We start from the raw sequence: 25,510 nt of genomic DNA, 5'->3' as shown, positions 1-25,510 counted from the left end.
TTTCACAATATAAAAATTGGGCCAACTTTACTGTTGTCTTATTTTTTTATTCTAAAAATTGAATTTTTTTCCAAAAAAAGTGCGCTTGTAAGACCGCTGTGCAAATACGGCGTGACAAAAATTATTGCAATGACCGCCATTTTATTCTCTAGGGTGTTAGAAAAAAAAATGTATAATGTTTGGGGTTTCTAAATAATTTTCCAGGAGGCCCGGTCTTTAAGTGGTTAAAGCGACACAGTGCTGTATCGGAAAAAATGCCCTGGTCAGGAAGGGGGCAAATCCTTCCAGCGCTGAAGTGGTTAAAAAAAGTTAAGTAAAAAAAAAAATTTAAATTTCTTCATCAATTTAGGGCAATATGTATTCTGCTACATGTTTTCGGTAAAAATAAATAAATCACAATAAGCGTATATTGATTGGTTTGCGCAAAAGTATAGCATTTATAAAACTATGGGATAGGTTTATTTTTTTACTAGTGATGGTGGCAATTAGCGACTTATAGCGGGACTGCGATATTGTGGTGGACAATTTGGACACTGACACTTTTAGGGGACCAGTGATCAGTGCCAAAAGAAACATTTCACTGTCACTGTACTAATGACACTGACTGGGAAGGGGACATCAGGGACGATCAAAGGGTTAACTGTGTGCCTAGCCAGTGTTTTAGTGAACTGTGGGGGAGGTGCTTTTACTAGGGAAAGGCACGGGTTTATGTCCCTGCTTTGCAGGAACACAGGATCTATGCCTTCCCTATATGCCTTGTTTACATTACATTCTGCCTACGTACTGAACAATTGGCGGGTGCCAGCAGACAGTGTCCATTGTACCTGCGCCATACCCAGAAGAGGTGGATCACGTGTGCGCACAAGCCCCACCCTGTTGCAGTAAAACTGCTACGGGGCGGACCTGAACAGGTTAATGCACCTGTCAAACTCTGAATTACCCCAGAAGCATCTCAAACTCATGCCACTGGCACAAGCTTGAAGCCGGTTGTCACAAGCCCATAGCGTAACTATCTACTAAAAATGAAGTTAAAAAACCTTAATGGTAAGCAACAGATTGAGATTTAATCCCAATGTTAGGCAGTATGCATTCCCCAGAAGCCTTGTGTGACCCAGTAAAACACAAGAAAAAAAATGTAATTCATTGTGTAAAACTGCAAATACCCAGTTGTTTGCCAATTTACAGCAAACAATTACTCCTTAATACCACTGGACAATGACCCATACAAAAAGAGAATGATCCATTTTATTGAGGAGCCACAATCAACTCAAATGTGTTGACAGCAGTCATTTGACACTCACTATAAACACTCATTATCACTTATTCCTTCAAAAAGTCAAACATGGAACCATCGGTCACAGAAACAAGCATTTCATAAGTATTTGCCCGTCTCCTATCCCAACCGACACCTTTACAGAAACCCTGCTTACTAAAAATATGACCTAACCCTAGAAAAATAAACCACAACATAGCATTTTAGATTTACAGGTCTTTAAGCAGAAGTGCAAAAGATTAATCCCAGCACCTTAGTGCTGCAGTGGCAAACATCTTATATTAAATCTTACATTAAGAAGATCCATATTTGCCACCTGATATGCTGCAGATCCCAGTACTTTTTGAGGTAGTCCTTTCACGGTGCACTCCAGAAGACTCTAAAGAAAGCAAAATCACCATGAAAATACAAACATTCCCATTAACACAAATATCCCCCTGCTGTACTCAACCATTGCCATGTACTTACCAAACACTTCTCCACCTGAAGAGAATCTGAAACAATTATAATTTTCAAAGTTTGCAGCAAGCAGGTCAAAACCTCTGAGCCTTGCCGTTCTTTCTTACTACCTAAAAAGGATATACAACACAAGTTTAAGGTTGGATTCAAACTGTTGTGTTAACTGTACACATGCAAATTTGTACTTAGACACCCAAAGTAAACTGCGAAAGGAACAACAATTTTCAAAAAAATTTTCATTTTTAAATCTGTACAAAAAAAAAAAAAAAAAGTTTTAAATGCCATCATTGAGATAAGGGCAGATGGATTCCAGGAAGTAAATGCTACATGAATCATTTGCCTTTACTCAAGATGGCCACAGCCAGAAATACTGAGGGGTTGTTTTTCAAAGTGATTTCTCAACAAAATAAAGCCTGGAGACATGGATGGGGCAGTTTGCATTAAATATTTATATTACTTGCCTACTGGGCACTTTTACCCCCCTCCTGGCCAGGCCAATTTTCAGCGCTATCCTACTTTGAATGACAATTGCACGCTCATAAAACGCTGTACTCAAACTAAAAAAAATTTTATCATTTTTTCCCCACACAAAGAGCGCTTTCTTTTGGTGGTATCACTACCGGGTTATTTTTTTTTTTAGCAAAACCCCACCCCAAAAAAAAAAAAAAAAAAAAAAATATAAATATAGAGATAGAGAGATAATAAATTATATATAGTTATAGATATATATATATATATATAGATATGTTAGTTGGTTATAAATAAGTAACTTTCCTCCTTTACCGATGGGCGCTGATGAGGAGGCACTAATAGGCACTGAAAGGCAGCAGCAATGACTGGCATCACTGCTGGGCACTGTTGGGGCTGCACTGATGATTAGTGCCCCAATTATCTGTGCAGATCTCCCCTGTGAGGTAATGCCGCTGATTGGCTCTCTTTTCCTCACACGCTGTCAGTGAGGAGAGGAATGCCAATAACCGGCATTTCCTTGTTTATATGTGATCAGACAAAGCTGATCACATGGGTAAAGATCCTCACCATGGGCTCTTTACCGAGATCGGTGATGCACCATGTCCCACCACCAATCGCCGCATGAGTTGGACGACATCATAGGACATCGTCCCAGAACAGGAGAGCTGCCCTGTGCCCCGTCATTTAACAATACAGTGGGAGGTGGTTACAAATGAAATGGTGTTTGTGGTGCTCAGATGCAGTGTAAATCCGCTTTAACACTTAAGGATCCTCCCCTTTCAATAAACCACAACCCCATAATTGTTGCACATTTAATTTACCTGTCTCCATAGCTGCCTTCACAAACTCTATCATGTCTTTCCACACAGCATAAAGCACAGCACCTAGGAAAAGAAATGTCAGTATGGCAAATTATAACCACCTTTTTGTACCATGATGCTTTTGGTGCAGGGGGTGTGTAGTAGATCCAGACTATTAGCCAACCCCCTCCCCCAATGCATTAGTAAAGCTTACCTGAAGCTTCCTTTCCAATGGTAATAAATCCATCTTGTACTGCACTCAGCAAAGTGCTGGCATGTTTACTGAAGAAAGAGGAGCTGCTGATCAAGGGATGTTGGAGAGGCTCTGCAGAATAGTATACGTGTTGACCTGATTATTAATGTATTCTTAATACAGTATAATGCACAACAAAGGGAATTACAACATACCTAAACTGAGCACAAGCTTGTGCTTACTGGCAAACTGCTCAACTTCTGGACCCAGGAGGAAATGAAGCATCATCTCTATACCCAGAAGATGAACAGATGGAAATGCTACAGATGCCAAGAGACTGGAGTTCAAGTTCATTTTTGGAGTCATTGGAGTTACTGGATTGGCAAATGACAAACTTCCTGCAAGCCAAAAAAAAAAGTATAATTGTGCTAGTTAATCCTCCATGATTAAGCCCATTGGTGTAACATATCAGAGGAGTAGTCATGGGGGTGGAACCATTTGAGGAAGTTTGTTGGCTGAATAAAGCCTCTGAAGACATTGGTGTATGGCTTTCCATTTATACCAAGTTATACGTGAAGGAGTGAGAATGCAAGGCATCAGGTTGTAGAGTGCTGCAGTTTTCTGGGATTGAACGCGCTAATCAAGCTATAGCCATTTTGAAAAGTTTTCGTCCTTAATCTATAGTCAATCTCAAGCCTTTTTGTGACTGCCTTCAGCTCCAACATGCCTATCAGCCAAGACTACAAAGGCTGGACAAATAATGTTAAAGTGGACCTTCACCATCCCTAGGATGATCCCTCCTCTGCAGGAATAGGACATCATTTTTTTTTTTTTTTTATGTATTGTCAGCTTCGCCTCTCCATGCACATCACTTGCCTTAGGCGAATGACATGCACACTGCCTGCTGTGCCTCCTGGGATGTTTACATCACATATCCCAGGAGGCATAGCCTTTCATTCAAGAACAGGAGGAGAGGGTGGGCCTATTGGCACATCATCAAGTGGCCCGCTAGCTGAACCCGGATGAGCCAACTGGCCTTTCCATGGCAGCACAAGACGGAGCTGTGGACGGGCAATCATCTCAGTGGGTCAACGCAGGATCCACTGGATGGGCAAGTATCTGAAATGTCCAGATAGCACCATCAGGTAAGCGGGGCAAACGTTTTTGGTTTTTTTTTTACACACTTTTAAAAAATAATTTTAGGCCTGAAGATTACACAAAGCCCACAAACATATATTTTCTGAAAGCAGATACCCTAGAGAATACAATACAATCAGTTTCAATTTTTTATGTCACACAGTATAGGAAACGCAAATTTTTTTTTTAACTGAAAACACACCGTGAAATTTAGGGCAAACAAACGCAATAAATTAGCCACATTTTCGGTAAAACGAGGTTGCACCAAGTAGATACCCAACATGCCTAACCTTAATTTTTTGTGCGCCCGTGAAATGGCGCTAAACTTCAGTACCCTATATTTTCTATAGACGATGCTTCAAAAGCCCCCTATAGGTATCAGTTTAGGATTACAGAGGAGGTCTTGTGGTAGAATTATGTAACATGTATATTGCAATCTACTTTTTTCGGGGGGGGGGGGGGGGGGGGGCGGATTTTATGGGCTTGGGTGTAGCAATTTTATTGCAAAACAAAAATGTTATACTTAACTTTTTTTTCATCACATAGGGGACAAAAAATGACAGGTTCTCTTTTTTTTGAGATATGCACCCTGCATGTCTCCCCTCTGCTCCACTAAATGTTTTGCAATGCAGATCGCACTGCAAAACATTATTTCCTGGTTGAGCTAGCCAGGGACACGGAAGTGACGTCAGAGATGTCGCTTTCCGGGTCACAACAAGAAGGGGAGGAGAGCGGACGTGTGTCTGCTCCCCTTCTTCCCCCTCCAGCAACCGCCATGGAGCTCCTGGGCCCGCCGATGGAAAAGCGAAGCTCAGGAAGCATGGCGGGATGCACCGGTACCGGGTGGGAGGTGTGAGTGAAATCAGGCAGCAGCAGCGCCGCACAAATTCTCTCACCTGACCGACAGGAGTCTGCCTGTCAGTTTCACACACAGGTTGTGTGCAATACACCCCCCCCCCCCCCCCCACTGTCAGGTCCGTACGACGTACGGACCTGGTGGCAAAAGGGTTAAAGTAAATCCACTAGGACAGAAATATGGGTTCTTCTACTGAGGATCTGTGGTTAGTTCTCCAAGATGTTTGGAACAACCTACATGCCAAGTTACTTAAACTGTGTGCAAGTGTACCTAGAAGAATTAATGCCGTTTTGAAAGTAAAGGGTGGTCACATCAAATATCAATTTGATTAGGATTTCTCTGTTCATTTACTTTCCATTTTGTTAATTGAGAACACTATTTTTGCAAGCATTAATAAATTTAAAAGCATTTATTCAGATCTACCTAAAAACTTTTGCACAGTACTGAGATTGACAATATGAGACACTATAATATAATGCAAAAAATGTACTGCAGCAGAGAAGAGAGTGGCGTGAACATCCATGATCAAATTGCAATGAAGAATCACACTATACCTTTCTGTGCGGGTGTAGAGGCAACCAGGTTAGCAGAACGCAGTTGATGTGCCTGGGGTGAAGCTGCATCTACACATAAAGCACTTTGAATCAAAGGTAAACAAACCTGCAGACAAACAAACAGCCTTCACAATTTGTTTATGTACTTTTAACTCAAAGTACTCATCTTCAAATATCACACAGAAAATCAGACATAGAAAAAAAAAGTAAAATAAAGTTAACAAACCCATACTGTACAGTAATACCTGTTCAAAGTGAATTGGCAGCTGAGATCCAAGACGTATCAAGAGATACCACCACACTTCTACTTTAGTCAAAGCCAGAGCTTCTGTTCTTACATGGATAGAACTCAATGGCTGCATTAGGAGTTTTAGTCTCTTTGAACTGCACAAAATGTCTGTGGACACATAAGGCCATTGCTTGTTAAGGACTAGATCATTATTGGTGTATCTATTGCATATGTATTTAAAATGTATACACCACAACCTAAACTGTAAACTAAACCAAGGTATGTACTTAAAAATAGTCATTAGCCTAAAGTGAAGCTCCAGCACCCGCTTCCAAAAATTAAAAAGTCAGCAGCTACAAATACTGAAGCTGTTGACTTTTATTAGCACACTTACCTGTCCAGGGATACTGCGATGTCGGCATCCCAGACAATTTTTCAGTTGGCCCTCGGGTGCTGCCGCTGCCATTCCTTGTGAGGGAAACCGCCTGCGCAAAGCTCGCTGCGCTTTCTGAATGGCTTGGCTGTGGTGAAAGGAGGAGGGCCTGAACTTATGAGCAATCTCGCCCTGTTAAGGTCTCCCAGAAGTGGGGACAGGTACCTGTCAAAAAACAGGTATCCGCTCCCCCAAAAGGTTCCAAATATGGCAGAAGGGGGGGGGCGCGGGGGGCGCAAGCAAGCGGAGCTTCCCTTTTGTGTGGAGCTCTTTTGGGAATCAGTGCGGCACCGCGAATGCGGCATCCCACTGATTCGGAAGGTGCCATTGCCGGCAACAGCTGCCAATTTGACATGCTGCAATGTGAACCAGGGCTTAAATCCATAAATAGGCACTAACTAAAGTGCAGCCCACTTGGTATTTAGCACAGAACTGTGCCTAATGCTTTACAACATAAACTTTAACGTTCAAGACCTGCAAGATTTACATTGTGCTAAAGTGTCTTATGAGAAAAAATGGGATTTTTTTGTTTTGGAATCATACTTACCTAGGTGGATGCCGCATTGGTCTGATGCTGCATCTGTCCACCGTCTCTAAGACTGAGAACCGAGCAATTAAACACCACTGATCATTCAGTTCTCAGGGCTCCCTGAGCAGAGAACTAGTGACCGTCAACCACCGCTGTCTGCTCTGCACCCAAACCCCCCTAAGCTCACTGGAGCGCTGGGCTGTGGAGGGGGTGGGAGCGGCTAGCCCAGGCTTTCAGTGGATCGCTGAGAGGCTGAGCCGGATGCAGGTCCAGGCATGTGGGTGGATCCCAACCATATGGTCGCAATCTTTCCTAAGCCTGGACAGGTTTTGTGACCTCAGCCGACAGCGGGCTTCAGCCCACTGTCTGCTGAAAACGGGTCACAGGAGTGTATATCGAACTGCACTCCTGGGATCCATAGGAGAAGTGCAGCCAAATAAGCTTTGGCTGTACTACTTTGACAATTTCAGGGTAGTATGAATAAACATCACAAAAAAGAGAAAAATGAGTGAAGCAAAACTAAAAAAAAAAAACCACACCAAAATTACATATCTATATAAAGCACAGTAGATCCACTAAAACTTCTACAGAATATTTAGATACAATAAAATGTACCTGGGTTTAGTGCAAAGTTATCAATGAGACTTTTCCAGGCAATAAATGCAATCTTCTTGATTGCAGGGGATCCATTTCGAAAACCTAACTCTTCAAGTTGCAGCAAGGAATTAATAAAGCTGCCGCTGCGATGCAATGTCTGCAAAGGCATTAAATTATTTGTGAGAAAACAGGCAAAGGCCCACAAAATCATATATAATCATATGGATACTGTAAGATTACCTTGCCAAGCAGCTTGACGAACAAAGGCCACAATTTCAAAACGTAGGTCTCATTTTTGTTACTAAACAGCTTGTTGAGTTCTCCAATAATTTTCTAAGAGCAGAGGAAAGAATACATTCAAATTCCTACTGGCATTAATATGTAATCAAAATTGAGGATTTAGCAATGGGGGTCTGTAAACACAATTACCTGGGAGTTTAACTTCTAAGTGATCACAAATAAATTTAATGCAAGTTAAAAAGCAGGCACCCACACCCTGCTTTAACACCACCTCCCCCCAACTGAAAGTATTTAGCGAAAATATATTAAGTGGGGAAAAAAAAAAAAAAAGAGGTCAGGGAAACAACTTGGACAACCATGCGCCTGAAAAATCACATAAGTAAAATGGGCTCTCACTTACTAAACTTAGACTGCTTTCACAATATAGTTACAGTACATAGTTGGTAAGGCTGAGTACAGACACCAGGCCAGAGTGTGAGTGTGTGTGTGTGTGTGTGTGTGTGTGTGTGTGTGTGTGTGTGTGTGTCTACCATATTCAATATCCTTGTACACTATGTTCACCAGGAAACACATCTAAAAGTTTTTTGAATTTCTCTACACTCGCTGTTCACACCACCAACTATGGAAGGGTGTTCCACATCCTTATCACATTAACAGTAAAGAACTGTTTAAACAGTTTAAGAGTTAACAGAGTTCATTGTGTGGCCACATGTCTTCTTTAGAGACCTTAGTTTAAAGCAGAACGCTGGGTAATTTTTAACTATGCAGTGGGGCAGCATGGATTACCTGCTCGTTTTAGTCTAGGGGATTCGGAGAGCCGAGACATACTCGCCTAATCCTCCCGGCACAAGTCCGGTCCCTTTGGCTCCAACCCCCCATGGTCCAGCAGTGGACTGTTCCTGACATTACACCCATGGACCAGCCCTGAACGTGAAGAATCAGGAACAGTCCACCACTGGATGTGGGTGAGCACCATTTTCCAAAGGGTCAAGTGTAGGTGCTGTGTTCATCCCTACAGAAAACAAGCAGTTAACCCACGCAGTGTGGGCACAGCCCAACTGCATGGGATAGAAAAAAAAAAAAAAAATTGTCCGTAATTGGCCTCTAAATATTTTTCTACCAATGCTACAGTCCCCCTTTAAAAATGTGTAAATTGCAATCATATACCCTCTTAAGCGCCTCTTCTCCAAGGAAAATAAGTTTTACTACATATATCCAAAGAGCTAAAGTAGTTATGTCCAAAGACAGAAGGGTTAAGCACAAGCTCATGGTCACAGTAGCACCATTTTCTTCAGCCGGCTTTCAGCGGTAAAGAGAAAGTGATCCGGGTAGCTGTATAGCCCACCCACTCAATCACATTGCGACTGAACTATTTATTCCAGCCTCTCTTATTTATGGACAAGAACTATAACATTTCATCAATGCATGCAAATTCATATGGGCATTTTTTACCTGTCGTCGTGCCACATGCATAGGGCATCCCTACACAGAGCAATGTAGCCTATGCACCCTTTTAGAACTTTGCACAAAAAATTTACATGTCTTTTTGCCATGTTCGGGTGCCATTAACAATGAAGGGCACTGCAAGTGCGACACTTTTTGTGCGTTTTGTAAATGTATGAAAAAAAATAAAAATAAACCCACAGGAAATTTGTGCACATTTATGAAAACACTTTAGTGTGAATGCAGACTTGCAGAAAGAGTAGGCACCTAGAGATGGCTGCATATCTCTCACACATTATCTAGAATATGCTAGAATTTCCAAACCCATAAACGCACTAAACGCAATATGCAAAAGGTGCATTTTAATGTGTGAAAAAAAAAAAAAATGAAATGAGTTAAAAGGTTTGTACCCAACATAGTAACACTGGAAATGAAAATTCCATTTTTTTTTTATGCCACCATTTCCAGCAAGCACAGAGCCAGATTAAAAAAAAAAAAAAAAAAAAAAAAGAAGTGTGCAAATTTGTTTACATCCAGTTACTGCCAAGCTAATACTTCCAGAGGCAGAAGTAAAAAAAGGATTAAATACCACTAACTTACAAGCATGCACCACAGTCTATGTAGATATACTTACAGAGGTCATGAGCTGTTCTGTTAAGGCTGCCACCTCCTGTTGCTTCTGAAGCAAGAGTGGCACACCGAGTTCTAATGCGGTTGCGGCTCTTAATCGAACCTTGGGTGCAGAGTGGACAACCAATGGGATAATAATCTTTGCCCATCGGACTGCCTCATCTGTCATTTGAGCAGGTGTCTGTTCCACCAGTCTAGGGGAAAAAACAAAACCAAAAAAGATTTTAAATTCAGCTTTGTTTTAAAGAGACATTACATACACTTGCAAAAATATCATTTAAAAGAGTTCAGATTCTCTTAACTTATCTTCTTTAAACAATGATAAAAGGGTCTTTGCTCAGAATGGCTAAAATAAAAATCTTGCAACGCACAGTTTTCTAAGAAAAATCTGTTCCAGGCTACGTTCAGTGTTCTTCGTGTGGCCAAAACGCAAAGGCATTATGAAGGTGTAGATCAAAGTTCAGCTTTGATTATCCCATTTAGCAGAGAATAGCCCATCCCTAAAACAGCTAAGATTTCTAGGAAAGACATTTTACCCTATTACTATACCTATTCTCGTCTGGTCACACAGCATTTGAGTATAAGACCACTTCCACTATGGTTAGGTACAAACACAACCTACAAAAGCTCTTTTGCAAACATTACAAAATTGCACTGAACCTAATCCCAATTGACATCACAGCAAAAATAAATATTAGCAGTCCTAGAGCCTGTTGTAAATCTTTGTATCAAAGGTCTAGTATGATCATTTTAAAGGATAAGTACACTATTAGTAACATATTACAAGTTACACAGTGCCCACCTCCCCAGGCAGGGAATCACCTCCCCACTGTGACATTTTAAAAGCAGCTCCACCTGCACAGCCACATCATTCATAGGAATCCGAATTAAAAAAACAAAAAAAAACAAAAACTACAAGACCTGTCTGCCACAGCAGCAGATGGCTTGTAGTTCTCAATGGACTGTGAGGATGGTGATGACACCCTCTTAGCCCGTTCGCTCTTCCTCAAGCTTTGTGACTGAAAGCCTGTAAGGGGATATAGGCACAAAGCTGGACTGTGCAGGAGCCTGACATTGCATCGGTGATCCACAGATTACAGGAGCAATGCTCTGCAAGCTGCTGAGGAAAAAAAATAAACGCATTTTTTTTTTCCTCAGGTAAAAACAAGAAGAGGGGCATTTATTTTCAAAGGTGAACTTATTCTTTACTCTGCATTTTGCAAAATAACCATTTGTTAAACACCCCTTTGATATTTTTTTTTCTTACCTTATAACAACATTTAGTGCTTCATAGGCAATGACAACTGACTGCACATCTTTATTTAATACGTTTTCTAATGTAGAAAGTATTGACGGTACCTGGAAAACAAGAAAACTATGTCAACATTCAAATTATACAGCAGGTTTAAACAGATCGATGTCAAATGCTGGGGTATGAGTTTGGAGGCAGGCTTATAAAGGAACCATTAAAAGACATTCTGAGGGGTAGAGCTGCACGATTCTGGCCAAAATGAGAATCACGATTTTTTTGCTTAGAATAAAAAGATCACGATTCTCACGATGTAAAAATCTTTCACACTATACATAAAAAATTGGGCTAACTTTAGTTTTTTTTTAATTCATTAAAGTATTTTTTTCCAAAGAAATTGCATTTGAAAGACCGCTGCGCAAATACAGTGTGACATAAAGCAACAACCACCATTTTATTCTCTAGGGTATATATATATATATATATATATATATATATATATATATATATATATATATATATATATATATATATATATATATATATATAATGTTTGGGGGTTCTAAGTAATTTTCTAGCAAAAAATTGTTACAATGTTTACACTTAGTTCAACTGATAAAGTTCTGATTCTTGGCAGACTGCCTGTTTTTTTTCTTCCTTTCTTTTGATGGCTGTGGCTTTAGAAGAGCAGCGAGAATTCTTTGCATAGCAAGAATCGTGAAACAGTTTTATCAAGATTGCAATGGGGCGGGGGGGGGGGGGGGGGGGATTGCGATAACTATTCTTGACGAATCGTGCAGCTCTACTGAGGGGACTCAATCAAAAAGAAAAAAAAAAAAAAAAAAAAAAAAAAAGAAGATTAGCAATATAACTTTTTGTGCAATGGTGGATTGGCTAAATACATTTTTGGAGAACTCACCGCCTTTCCAACATCTTCTGCAGAGAAGTGCTGTTTTGAAATCACCCAAAGTGCTCTTGTGCATGTGTTTTTATCAGCTGATTTTACAGCAATACTGTTAAGTGAAGACAGTAACTCTTCCACCTCAGTTGCTAAAAGAAAAACATGCATAAAATGGTTAAGGAATGTATCTAAACGTGCACAGAACATACAGGCCTCTCCTTTCAAAAGGAATGTGTGAACTAACAAACTGAGTCAGCTGAACACACACCCCGGTTCCAGGGATGTGCAGAACCATACATTTTATCCTTAAACATCTGATGGAATTTCTGAGAAATGGCAAAGAAAAGACCCGGAAGGAATGGTTTAGAATGGCACCTTTTAGGTCATTTCAATCATTGACCTAGCAATGAAGGGAGCTAAAAATGTACTCTGCAACTACATTCCCCTAATTCTAGATATAGGACGTTTCCAGTTAAACTGCAATCATTGATCATACACCATGAAATAAGCTATTCAGAAGCTCAGTATGTAAATATAACTAAAAGGAAGCACATTTACTGTACTTGGACATGTTTTAAAATGCAGTACACCAAGAGCCAAAAGGTTTATGACAGCATGAGAGTACAACACTGCTAACAGAATGTACACTGGAGCATGTTTTTTTTAAGCACAAAAATATTTGGAGCATGCTGGATTTTTTTATGGACATTTTTCATACACCCATATTATTGAACACGGATCATTCAGCATAACTTTTGATATTGTATATTTCACCATTGTGTGGCACTTGGCACTTTTTTTGAATATTGCACATATATCTACTGCTGTAGATTGACTGCACATGGCACTTTATGTCTATTGATTAAGTTTATTATGTATATTGACATTTGTTGATTTATATATTTTGCACTGATGTCACAGTGGTATTTGTTGATTTATACGCATATTTTGCACTGATTTAACAATACAACTCTATAGCATACCACGTTATTAGTATAAGTACGTAGTTATAGTACTACGTCACACTACGTTATTCTTATTTTGTTTGGATCATTTATGTACACTATTGACATTATTGTATTTACACCTTTAGCGCAGCATATTTAATTTTCTCTATAGTGGTGCACGGTATATGAGACGTGTTCTACGCAGGGAGCTAGGCGTTTCTTTATTCTTGAGGCAACATATCATTGTGGCTTGCAAGGTTTCTCTTTATCTAGAAAAATGAAACCGCTTCCTATTTAAAATGTCAAAACACAGATAACCTGTATAGTAATGGGCCTGATGTTTACTGTGGCGGCTACATTTTTTACTGTTTGGGGAGTTGTATATCTGATGAAGGCCAATAAGGTCCACAACATTTTCTATTTAGCAAGATTATAAATGGTTAAATCCAGGGATACAGATATACTGATATCGGTGCCGATACTTGTAAAAATGCTCCCGATACTTTGCATCAGAATTAAACAAGAATGCGATGCTATTCGCCGCACTGCTCCTGTGTGAACCAAGCCTGAAAACACTATGACAAGCCGGGGTTCACACTAGAGCGGCGAGGAAACCTGCATGCCATTCGGACAGGAATCACAACGCATTCTTGTTCAAATTGCATGCAATTACTTGCAGTGCAATTTGTTCCCATTCATTTTGTATGGATGCAAATCACACCGCAATGTATCAATACGCGTACTTGCTGATAAAAAACAGCATTGGTGCCTCCCCAGTTAAATTGCTAGTCTGAAAAATTCTCTCCATTTCCTTTGCTTATTGCTGAAGTACAGCATGTACAGGTGATTGCACATTATTTTCCAAGCAACCTTTTCAATGAGGCCCAACTTGTTTTTACCAGGTTTTGCACAGAAGACAGTATAGAGCCTGTCAGGTTTTATTGAAGTCTGTGTCCCTATTGGGGAAATCTTCAAATGTTGGAAAAGGAAGGGATGGCATTTTTTTTTCTAGGAACACACATAAAATAAAATGAGGAAGGCTTTCAAACTATTGGATTAATACTGTCTGTCTTATTGTCGAAGTGACAACCACTCGCCTCATTTTTTGGCCAGGGAGAGGTAAAATCAACAGGATCAAAGTTAAGAACCCAAAACAAGCCCCCCCCCCCGCACAAAAATGATAGTAATAAAACCTATGGTATTGAGAAAATATCAAAAACACAAAAGCAATAAACTTCCCTCAGGAGAAAAAATATCATTACCAGTAACTAATACCTGATAAGCTGGATGCTATGTTACTGTAAAATACACAAAATCCCATTGCTTGAAGTGCTGCGTTACTGAGGTCTGAATTCTGGTGAGAAATGTGTGTCTGCAAAATAAAATGCTATGTTAAGGGCATGTGAAAGAAAACCAAATAGAATCCTGAAAAACTAAAAAAGGTATTTACTGCGAACAAATGAAAATGTATTACAAATAGGAGTAAAACTTTGTCTCAAATTTTAAAGTGGCAGTAAAACCTATCATTTTCAGCCAAGGAAGCTGCCATCTTGCTGCACATGTGATTAGTTATGACACCAGTCATTGGATGGTTTGACAGTTTGATTGAGCGTGATGTGACAGTTAGCATTGCCAGCATGCTGGGAAATCAGTTTTTTTTTAAACTTTATTAAAATCGATGGGTTTACTTGCGCTTTAAAGAGTAACTCCACTTTTGCTGAGGAACAAAAAAAAAAAATCAATTCCATCCGGGTGATCTATGTACATTGTAAGGATTTATCAACCTTTGTCGCAGAGTCCTCCCCGATTCTGCTCCAAAGAGGTCTTTTGGATAACGATTCTGAATGGGAGTGACTTATTATTGATAAGCTGATGCACTTGTACGACTAATGAGGACAGTGGCGAGGCCTACATTCCTTTAGAAGCATCTCACCAAAACACAAATTTTTGTGTTGCAGCAGATGCCTAAAATTTAGTGCAGCCCTTCCAGGCTGCTATATTGAAGTGGAGTTACCCTATAAATTTGAACTGTAATGCAGCAGAGTAAAGCTACATGCCTAGAGCAGCATCTGTTTACATGTACATCAAAGTGTCACTACCTACCATTAAAAACAGTTTTTTTTTACATTTCAGTGCAGTGACTACACTTCTGCCTCCCCAGAATACCCCAAAAGGACAAAGTGACGTATGTCACCCCAACAACAGGCTCTTTCCCTGCACAGCAGACAGTGTTTGTTTACACGGACACTGCCATGAGAAATGCCCACTATGTAAAAATTCCGTATTGTGTTCCGGGAAACGTAGTGTGGTACAGCTTATAAAAGGTGCTGCATCTGTTAATGAAGTAAAAAGTTCATTTGAACTAGCTTGGTCCAAATGAACTATTTAAAGGTTACTAAAGCCTGAAGTTCAGCTTTAACCACTTCAGCTCCGGAAGGTTTACCCCCCCCTTCATGACCAGGCCAATTTTTGCGATATGGCACCGAGTTAATTTAACTGAAAATTGCGCGGTTGTGCGATGCTGTATTTTTAACGCTATAAACAAAAAAAAAAAAAAAAAAAATTTATATATATATATATATATATATATATATATATATATATATATATATATATATATATTATATATTTTTTTTTTTACTTTCCGCTATAAAACAGCAAAAAAAGAAAAAGATTTCTTAATGAATTTAGGCCAATTTGTATTCTGCTACAAATTATGGGATAGATTTACGGAATTCTCTTTTTTTTTTTTTTACAATAGTAATGGCGGCGATCAGCAAATTATAGTGGGACAGCAATATTGCGATGGACAAAAATCGGACATTAAGTGTCACTTTTTGGAGACCAGTGACACCAATACAGTGATCAGTGCTAAAAATATGCACTGTACTACTGACACTGGCAAAGAAGGGGCTAACATCAGGGGCGATCAAAAGGTTAACTGTGTGCCTAGGGAGTGCCAACTGTGGTGGGAGGTGCTTGTACTATGGGAAGCCAGAGATCTATGTTTCTGCTTTGTAGGAACACAGAATCACAACCTTCCCTCCTCATAGAACGGCGATCTGCCTTGTTTACATGTCCCGAACAATCGTCGGAACCCACTGATTGGCTCCGCCTGCAGGAGTGGGTCACCGCTGCACGCCCCAGAAAGACTTTTTTTCTTCTTACCTTAAAAACTTTAATGAGACGGGAGAACTGCTTTCCAACCAAGACATTGAAAACTTTCCCATCTTCTCCACTAAGACGGCTACAAAGAGGACAAATGTCAAATTATCACACACAAAACTGGTATACATCACCCTAAATATTTATTGCGGAATATGATATTCTATTTAGTGCAACATTCAACATTAAAAAGGTCCAGAGACCAGAATGGGAGATTAAACGCCATGGGCTTGATTTACTAAGTGTATGCAAACCCCCGACCTCTCCTATTTGATCAACTCTGGTCTTTTGAAAATACCATTAAATGTGTTTTGTTATATCCACTTAGGAAGTGCAAAAAACAACTGTTGATTGTCCTAGAACTTTTGTGAGATAACTTTCTGTGCACTCTGCTGACATTTGCTTTGTTCACAGCTATCTCTATGGATTACAGAACCACTCCCCTCTGGTATGGACAATAACACAGTCATGTCTTGTTTCTGCTGCTACAAAAGGAAGTATGAACAATGCTATCCTAGGACAGGAGTTGTGTTCCTGGGGAATCAACAGGTACAAAAAAAAAAAAGCCAAAATATAGAAAAACTAATGCAGCCACCACATCCAAGGACTGGAAGGCTGCAATATATTACATTTTTTGGGCCCTGGATACACTTTAAGAAGAGGCTGTTCACCTAGCAGAGTGGGTATTCACAGTTATTCATAGTGAAAACAGCTTCCCTTGTTCACCAACATTTATTTGGTTAGCTCATCAGCCCCAAGTCCTTAGTAATTAAAGCCCTGCATCCACTGCAATAATTTGCACGAAAGAAATCTAGAATGTTTCTAGTTCCAAAATGCAATTTAACTCACTTGGCAATCGAGAGATAAGCATCCGTCTGTTCTGTATGTGAGGTAGATGTGTCCTCCAAGGTTTCTAGTAAAGGCGAGAGTTGAGCGTTTTCTGGATTAGCAGCCATATTCCCAAAAAACTGAAAAGAAATGAGAAGTCGTTTAAAAGAACTGGCCTAGTTATCTGCAGTAGGAATGAACAATTATCTTAGGCTTCTTTCACACTGGGGCGGCGGGTCCAATAGCGGTAAAGCACCGCTAGTTTTAGCGGCACTTTAATGTCGTTTTAGTATAGTGCTTTTGACAGCCAATTCCGACTGTTCGGACGAAAAAAACAAAACAAAGGCGCAAGCTAAAAATTTTTTATCACACATGAATAAAACGTCTGATTGTCACTCAATGTGTTATAGTACAGAAATAATCGAATAGAAAAAAAAAAACGCGCATGATCAGAAGCAAAGAATGACCCAGAAGAAGGTGGCAACAAACATACACAAGAAAGAACGTGAGGCTGTCGTTTGAGAATTTTTGCACACATTAAAGAGGAGCTCCAGCCCCCCCCCACAAAAATTAGAAGTCAGCAGCTACAAATACTGTAGCTGCTGACATTTATTAGGGCACTTAACTGTCCAGGGATCCCACAATGTCTTCACCTGAGCAGATTCTTCAATCGGGTATCAGGTGCCACCATCCTAAGGGAAACCAGCAGTGAAGCCTTGGGGCTTCACTGCTGGTTTTCAACTGCGCGAAGCGAAGCTGCCACGCTCTGAATGGGCTGCAGTCTTCTGGGACCTGTGAAGTGTCCCAAAAGGCTGCGGGGGGGGGAGCCGAAGCTGGAGCGGGTGCCGTTTCACCCCCTTCCAGCACAGGCAATTTCAGCACTGCCGTGCTTTGAATGACAATTACTCAGTCATGCAATGCCATACCATAACGAATGTTATCCTTTTTTTTGAGACAGAGCTTTCTTTCGGTGGTATGTAGTCACCACTGGTGACTACCCATTTGTTTCCAAATGACATTGGTAATCAGGACAATTAGAGTGAATCTCCCCAACAGGAACACACAGCAAAAAACAAAAAAACAAAAAAAAAACATACATAGCCTGGTTGAAAAATAAAAAGACACAAGCCCGTCCAGTTCAACCCACAGAGAACCACCGGTCCTGAAAATGGCCTGCAGGTGGTTTTGTTTTCCTGTCCCGGGATTGGTATAGGAGGTGCCCCCCCCCATCCCAGGATTGGTATAGGTGGTGTGTCCCCCCCCCCATCCCGGGATTGGTATAGGAGGTGCCCCCCCCATCCCGGGATTGGTATAGGAGGTGCCCCCCCCGCCTTCCCGGGATTGGTGTAGGTGTCCCCCCCGCCTTCCCGGGATTGGTGTAGGTGTCCCCCCGCCTTCCCGGGATTGGTGTAGGTGTCCCCCCCCGCCTTCCCGGGATTGGTGTAGGTGTCCCCCCCCCGCCTTCCCGGGATTGGTGTAGGTGTCCCCCCCGCCTTCCCGGGATTGGTGTAGGTGTCCCCCCCGCCTTCCCGGGATTGGTGTAGGTGTCCCCCCCGCCTTCCCGGGATTGGTGTAGGTGTCCCCCCCGCCTTAGCGGGATTGGTGTAGGTGTCCCCCCCGCCTTAGCGGGATTGGTGTAGGTGTCCCCCCCCCTTCCCGGGATTGGTGTAGGTGTCCCCCCCCTTCCCGGGATTGGTGTAGGTGTCCCCCCCCTTCCCGGGATTGGTGTAGGTGTCCCCCCCCTTCCCGGGATTGGTGTAGGTGTCCCCCCCCCTTCCCGGGATTGGTGTAGGTGTCCCCCCCCTTCCCGGGATTGGTGTAGGTGTCCCCCCCCTTCCCGGGATTGGTGTAGGTGTCCCCCCCCCTTCCCGGGATTGGTGTAGGTGTCCCCCCCCCCTTCCCGGGATTGGTGTAGGTGTCCCCCCCCCTTCCCGGGATTGGTGTAGGTGTCCCCCCCCTTCCCGGGATTGGTGTAGGTGTCCCCCCCCCCTTCCCGGGATTGGTGTAGGTGTCCCCCCCCCCCTTCCCGGGATTGGTGTAGGTGTCCCCCCTACTTCCCGGGATTGGTGTAGGTGTCGTTCCCCCCCCTTCCCGGGATTGGTGTAGGTGTCCCCCCTACTTCCCGGGATTGGTGTAGGTGTCGTTCCCCCCCCTTCCCGGGATTGGTGTAGGTGTCGTTCCCCCCCCCCCTTCCCGGGATTGGTGTAGGTGTCGTTCCCCCCCCCTTCCCGGGATTGGTGTAGGTGTCCCCCCCCCTTCCCGGGATTGGTGTAGGTGTCCCCCCCCCTTCCCGGGATTGGTGTAGGTGTCCCCCCCCCTTCCCGGGATTGGTGTAGGTGTCCCCCCTACTTCCCGGGATTGGTGTAGGTGTCGTTCCCCCCCCTTCCCGGGATTGGTGTAGGTGTCGTTCCCCCCCCTTCCCGGGATTGGTGTAGGTGTCCCCCCTACTTCCCGGGATTGGTGTAGGTGTCGTTCCCCCCCTTCCCGGGATTGGTGTAGGTGTCGTTCCCCCCCCCTTCCCGGGATTGGTGTAGGTGTCCCCCCCCATTCCCGGGATTGGTATAGGTGGTGCCCCCCCGTGGTATAGGGAGTTACCCACCCATCCCGGGATTGGTATAGGAGGTGTCCCCCCCCCCCTTTTCCCGGGATTGGTATAGGAGGTGTCCCCCCCCCCCCCTTTTCCCGGGATTGGTATAGGAGGTGTCCCCCCCCCCTTTTCCCGGGATTGGTATAGGAGGTGTCCCCCCCCTTTTCCCGGGATTGGTATAGGAGGTGTCCCCCCCCTTTTCCCGGGATTGGTATAGGAGGTGTCCCCCCCCTTTTCCCGGGATTGGTATAGGAGGTGTCCCCCCCCTTTTCCCGGGATTGGTATAGGAGGTGTCCCCCCCCTTTTCCCGGGATTGGTATAGGAGGTGTCCCCCCCCTTTTCCCGGGATTGGTATAGGAGGTGTCCCCCCCCTTTTCCCGGGATTGGTATAGGAGGTGTCCCCCCCCTTTTCCCGGGATTGGTATAGGAGGTGTCCCCCCCCTTTTCCCGGGATTGGTATAGGAGGTGTCCCCCCCTTTTCCCGGGATTGGTATAGGAGGTGTCCCCCCCCTTTTCCCGGGATTGGTATAGGAGGTGTCCCCCCCTTTTCCCGGGATTGGTATAGGAGGTGTCCCCCCCTTTTCCCGGGATTGGTATAGGAGGTGTCCCCCCCTTTTTCCCGGGATTGGTATAGGAGGTGTCCCCCCCTTTTCCCGGGATTGGTATAGGAGGTGTCCCCCCCCGTCCCGGGATTGGTATAGGAGGTGTCCCCCCCCCCCGTCCCGGGATTGGTATAGGAGGTGTCCCCCCCCGTCCCGGGATTGGTATAGGAGGTGTCCCCCCCGCCGTCCCGGGATTGGTATAGGAGGTGTCCCCCCCCCCGTCCCGGGATTGGTATAGGAGGTGTCCCCCCCGTCCCGGGATTGGTATAGGAGGTGTCCCCCCCCCGTCCCGGGATTGGTATAGGAGGTGTCCCCCCCCGTCCCGGGATTGGTATAGGAGGTGTCCCCCCCCCGTGTCCCGGGATTGGTATAGGAGGTGTCCCCCCCCCGTCCCGGGATTGGTATAGGAGGTGTCCCCCCCCCCCCGTCCTGGGATTGGTATAGGAGGTGTCCCCCCGTCCCGGGATTGGTATAGGAGGTGTCCCCCCCCCCGTCCTGGGATTGGTATAGGAGGTGTCCCCCCGTCCCGGGATTGGTATAGGAGGTGTCCCCCCCATCCCGGGATTGGTATAGGAGGTGTCCCCCCCGTCCCGGGATTGGTATAGGAGGTGTCCCCCCCGTCCCGGGATTGGTATAGGAGGTGTCCCCCCCGTCCCGGGATTGGTATAGGAGGTGTCCCCCCCGTCCCGGGATTGGTATAGGAGGTGTCCCCCCCGTCCCGGGATTGGTATAGGAGGTGTCCCCCCCCCGGTATTGGAAGTGTCCCCTGTCCCGGTATTGGTGGGCTCCCCTGTGCGGTGTCACTCAGGACAGCGGTGACAGAGGCCTGTAGTCCCGGATTGGTATTTCTGTCACAGGCCTCTCAGCGGGTACACAGCCCGCACACTCTATAGGAGGGTCACCGATATGGGAGCCTCGTCCTAGCGCTGGTCCCGGGGGGGGGGTCTCCCTCACACACACCTCCCGGGGACGGTCCCGGTGTCATCTCTCTCACCTCTCTCACCTCTCCTCACACTCCGCCACCGTCCCGGACACACACAGCACCTCCGCTCTCCTTCTCCCGCCACCTCCTGATTTCCCCGCGCTCTGCCGACCCCGCCTCTTCCCGCTACCACCGACTCAAATGGCACCGGATTGGACGAGAGCAGAGCGCCTGGTGAATGGAGCGCCGAGCTCATCGATGTACGGCGGAGGAAACTGTCCCCTTACTGAAGGCATGGAGGAGATGTCAGTGACAAGCCGTCAGCCGAGCGCCGAGCTCATCGTCTGTCTGCCATACACAGGCTGTGCACTGAGGGAGAAGCTTTAACTAGTTACCAACCAGACATTCTTCTCCCCCCAAGACTCAGACATTTTTAGCATAGGATTCAATGAGAGAATCTTGGGTGAAAATGTGTGAATCTCGGGTACACATTGTGTTCAGTTCCATTCACAGTCCAATGTGTGCGCTGAGCGCAGGAAAACGCTTGTGTTGTGTCACGCCGCGCTCTATTTCACCATGTTCTGCGTTCTGCCATTATACTTTGTTCTTACTTTTATTAAACACTTCATATCCAGGAGGTTTTACCCCCTTCATGACCGAACCATTCCTACCTATTCAGCACTGCGCTACTTTACATGATAATTGCGCGGTCATGCAACAATTTATATCATTTACATTTACATTTTTATCATTTTCTTCCCACAAATAGAGCTTTCTTTTGGTGGTATTTGATCACCTCTGGGTGTTTTTTATTTTTTGCGATATAAACGAAAAAATTCCAAACATTTTGGTAAACCCCCCCCCAATATTTTCTACTTTATGTTGTAAAACATGTCCAATAAAATCACATTTCTTTATAAATTTAAGCCAACATATATTCTGCTGCATCTTTGGTAAAAAAAAATCCCAATAAGTGTATATTGATTGGTTTGTGTGAAACTTATAGCATCTGCAAACTATGGGATATACACTATATTACCAAAAGTACTGGGACGCCTGCGACTATAGCGCCGTACACACGATCTGACTTTCAGATGGGAAATGTTCGATTAGTAGGGCCCTCTGATTCCTACTGTATCAAAGTGTATTGTATTTGTACTGTCTACCCTCAAGTTGTAAAGCGCTACGTAAACTGTTGGCGCTATATAAATACTGTATTATAATAATAATAATAATAATAATAATGACAGGCTGTTGGCGGTAAATCCGACTGTGTGTATGCTCCATCGGGAAATTGTTGGCGGAAAATTGTTGTCGGATTTTCCGCCAACAAATGTTGGCTCGCATTTCTTCAAATTTTCCGCAGACAAATGTCTGTTGTCGGACTTTCCGATCGTGTGTACACAAGTCCACCAGACAAAAGTCCAAAGTACAAACACGCATGCTCGGAAGCAAGGACGAGCCAGAAGCGGTCGGTCTTGTAAACTAGCATTCGTAATGGAGAATTAACATTCGTGACGTGGCAAATTATGAAATCTCGAAATGCAGCGCACAATTCTCTTCTTCTTTAATGGGATAATAATGAAGCTGCTTTGCTGGTGATACTGATGGAGTTATTGAAAACACATTTTCAAAGGTTTTTTTCTAGTGATATCAAGAATAATATTATTATGTTTTTTTATTTTTTTGGTCAAGTTACCACAACACCATTATCCCGTAGTTTATAAGATCAAAGATACAACTATGTTGGTGTCCCTTGTTAATTTTACATTGTATTTTTTTAAATGTAACTGCCTACTCCCAAACTGTCATTTGAAATAAAACACATAGCCAAGTATCTACACAATTTTTTTATTGTGCATAAAAAAGAAAACAAATAAAATTAGACATGCTATCTGCCAATAGAACTTAAAGGGGTTGTAAAGGTAATTTTTTTTAAATAAACATGTTATACTTACCTCCACTGCGCAGCTCGTTTTGCACAGAGTGGCCCCGAACCTGGTCTTCTGGGGTCCCTCGGCGGCTGTCTCATCTCCTCCCCACAAGAACTAAACACCTTCATGTGAGCTCCCTCGCATGGTGTTTAGTTCTTGCGGGCGCGATCCCGTGATACAGCCGGCGGCTATAGCCGCCCACTATATCACTCGGCCCCGCCCCCCGGCGTGCCACGTCATTGGATGTGATTGACAGCAGCACGAGCCAATGGCTACGCTGCTTTCAATCCATCCACTCTAGCCAATCAACGGCCAGGCTGAGCGGCGAAGAGGAATTCGGGGGCGAGCGCAGCAGGTGAACGGGCTCAGGTAAGTAAAACGGGGGGGCTGGGGGGGCCGGTATTGTCAGATGTTTTTTCACCTTAATGCATAGGATGCATTAAGGTGAAAAAACGTGAACCTTTACAACCCCTTTAACCAAAAAGTGCATTCTATGCATCCAAAAATATAGAAAATATACCAGATCAAATCATTATTCAACCAAAAAAATAATGTCACAGCAATAACTCCAAGGCCAATAATAAATAACATGTTATCTCCTCCAATTCCGCAACATGGCTGGTTGACGAACGGCCGTTCAGAAACGACCTGAAAAGCACGAACTGAAAAGCTCTAAATGAAAAATGCGAAAAGAAAAGCACGAATCAACACTCACCAACTTCTACTAACACGAAATTAGCAGAAGGAGCCCAAAGGGTGGCGCTAAAGAGATGAAAAACCACTTAGTACGTCTAGTACGTCACTACGTTCGTAAATGTTGGCCAACAATTGTGTGGCTGTGTGTATGCAAGACAAGTTTGGGCCAAAACCCTTCGGACAAAATTCCACGGTTTTGTTGGCCAACAATCTGATTGTGTGTACGAGGCTTATAAGAAAATTGGACGAATGTTCGTCCGAATTTTCTCAATGTCTCACAGCAAATCGGAACCGATGAAAGAAAATTCGTACAAAAATTCTTACGAATATTCTCATGCGGCAAAGGCTTTTTGTGTTGTTTATTGTTTCTGATCATGCGCAGTTTTTCTTTTCTGATTTTTCTTGTACGAAAGTTGTTCATTCTGTTCCTGTACGAGAAAAATTTTGGCATTTTGCTGGCCATACACTATACGGAAAAATTGGCCAAACCCATTTTCGAAGAACGAACATTCAGCCGTGAGCGAAAACAATGGTGCCATCATGTAAAGATTGATAAATCGTTCAGTGGACATAAATGAATCCATTTTGTTTTTTTCGTTTTTTTTTTTACATATACCTAGTGCAGATAGTTCAGATGGGAAACACATTAACCTTTCAATTTATCGTTCGTTCTGCAGAAAATTTCCAAACTTGTCCTTCGTTTTTTCAGCTCAAAAATGTCCCAACGATTATCGATTTTGTGCCCATTAACTGCCCAAAAAACAAACGAACTGTCTAAATGATGAACATTTAGACGAACAAACTATCTAAATATAACAAATCAATAATTGCTCTATTACAAAAAAAACGTAGTGCAAGAAATAGCTGCCAGCATGTAACAATGTGGTAGGCAATGTAGAGACAAAAATTATATGAAACACATGCAGCGCTAAAAAATGTGCTTATACATCTTGAACGTGTATATGTGATAGAGTGCTGAATTACAAAACTTATGCCAAATAAGTAAAAAGTGTGGTGAGATTAAGCAAGTAGACACATAAGGAAAAAAGTCCATAAATGTGTAGTGAATCTTATATAAGTCCACAGGAACTGGGGGTTCGTGGGCGTATGCGGTGTCACACCTACGCATGGAGTAGGAACTGAAGCAAGCTCTGTTTGCAGGGGAGACACTTTGCATCCAAATCTTCCAAAAATCCAAATCAACACAGCAAACAATAGAAATAGATACCCTTACCAGAGGGGATGGACACAGTCACCGTGCGGTGGAGTGTCATACGGGCTTGTGGGATCCAACGATCCCAGGGATGTCTGGTTGAAGAGATCTTGGCGGGGAGTCTCATCCGGGATGGCAGTCGCTGTTTGGTGGTATGTAGATCCACAGCCAATCAAGGTATCTCTCTCAGATGGAACGTCAGTTAGAAGAAGAGACTGAGGCTCAGCGAGGTCCCATTGATGGAAGAAGGGAAGAACAAAAAATCTCCACATAGGGCATGAATCCGTAAAAAAAGCTTTTATTGAAAAGCTAAAAAGTGCTAAGTGGCACAATACAATGGATAAAATGTGATCACAGAAAGGAAGAAACAAAATAAAATCGCGTGGTCTCAGGGCATCTCTAGGCTATAGCAACCCGACATGTTTCGGACCATCGTCCACGCGATTTTATTTTGTTTCTTCCTTTCTGTGATCACATTTTATCCATTGTATTGTGCCACTTAGCACTTTTTAGCTTTTCAATAAAAGCTTTTTTTACGGATTCATGCCCTATGTGGAGATTTTTTGTTCTTCCCTTCTTCCATCAATGGGACCTCGCTGAGCCTCAGTCTCTTCTTCTAACT

General features: G+C 43.3%; 1 protein-coding gene across 3 annotated transcripts in view; it reads right to left on the bottom strand.

Annotated features, from left to right (window-relative positions):
• RIF1 (replication timing regulatory factor 1) overlaps nucleotides 1–21,289 on the bottom strand; it is a 51,912-nt gene extending 30,623 nt beyond the window's left edge. The window contains exons 1-16 of one of the 3 annotated variants that reach the window (XM_073634190.1): nucleotides 21,118–21,289; nucleotides 16,956–17,074; nucleotides 16,110–16,188; nucleotides 14,217–14,313; nucleotides 12,013–12,143; nucleotides 11,112–11,203; nucleotides 9,849–10,038; nucleotides 7,772–7,864; nucleotides 7,550–7,688; nucleotides 5,989–6,140; nucleotides 5,744–5,849; nucleotides 3,412–3,594; nucleotides 3,218–3,328; nucleotides 3,025–3,087; nucleotides 1,742–1,842; nucleotides 1,566–1,652 (exon numbers count right to left, since the gene is read on the bottom strand). In XM_073634190.1, coding sequence (XP_073490291.1) covers nucleotides 1,566–1,652; nucleotides 1,742–1,842; nucleotides 3,025–3,087; nucleotides 3,218–3,328; nucleotides 3,412–3,594; nucleotides 5,744–5,849; nucleotides 5,989–6,140; nucleotides 7,550–7,688; nucleotides 7,772–7,864; nucleotides 9,849–10,038; nucleotides 11,112–11,203; nucleotides 12,013–12,143; nucleotides 14,217–14,313; nucleotides 16,110–16,188; nucleotides 16,956–17,062 — 1,731 coding nt within the window. In that variant the 5' untranslated portion in view covers nucleotides 17,063–17,074; nucleotides 21,118–21,289. The remainder of the gene's footprint in view (nucleotides 1–1,565; nucleotides 1,653–1,741; nucleotides 1,843–3,024; nucleotides 3,088–3,217; nucleotides 3,329–3,411; nucleotides 3,595–5,743; nucleotides 5,850–5,988; nucleotides 6,141–7,549; nucleotides 7,689–7,771; nucleotides 7,865–9,848; nucleotides 10,039–11,111; nucleotides 11,204–12,012; nucleotides 12,144–14,216; nucleotides 14,314–16,109; nucleotides 16,189–16,955; nucleotides 17,075–21,117) is intronic. The other 2 variants (XM_073634189.1, XM_073634191.1) reach the window with 2 other exon arrangements.
• Between the last annotated feature and the right edge of the window lie 4,221 nt (nucleotides 21,290–25,510).

Source organism: Aquarana catesbeiana, linkage group LG06 (genome assembly GCF_042186555.1).
Source record: "Aquarana catesbeiana isolate 2022-GZ linkage group LG06, ASM4218655v1, whole genome shotgun sequence".
NCBI classification, from domain to species: domain Eukaryota; kingdom Metazoa; phylum Chordata; class Amphibia; order Anura; family Ranidae; genus Aquarana; species Aquarana catesbeiana.
Note: the sequence above shows the minus strand (reverse complement) of the source record. Positions and strands in the feature narration are given on the sequence as shown.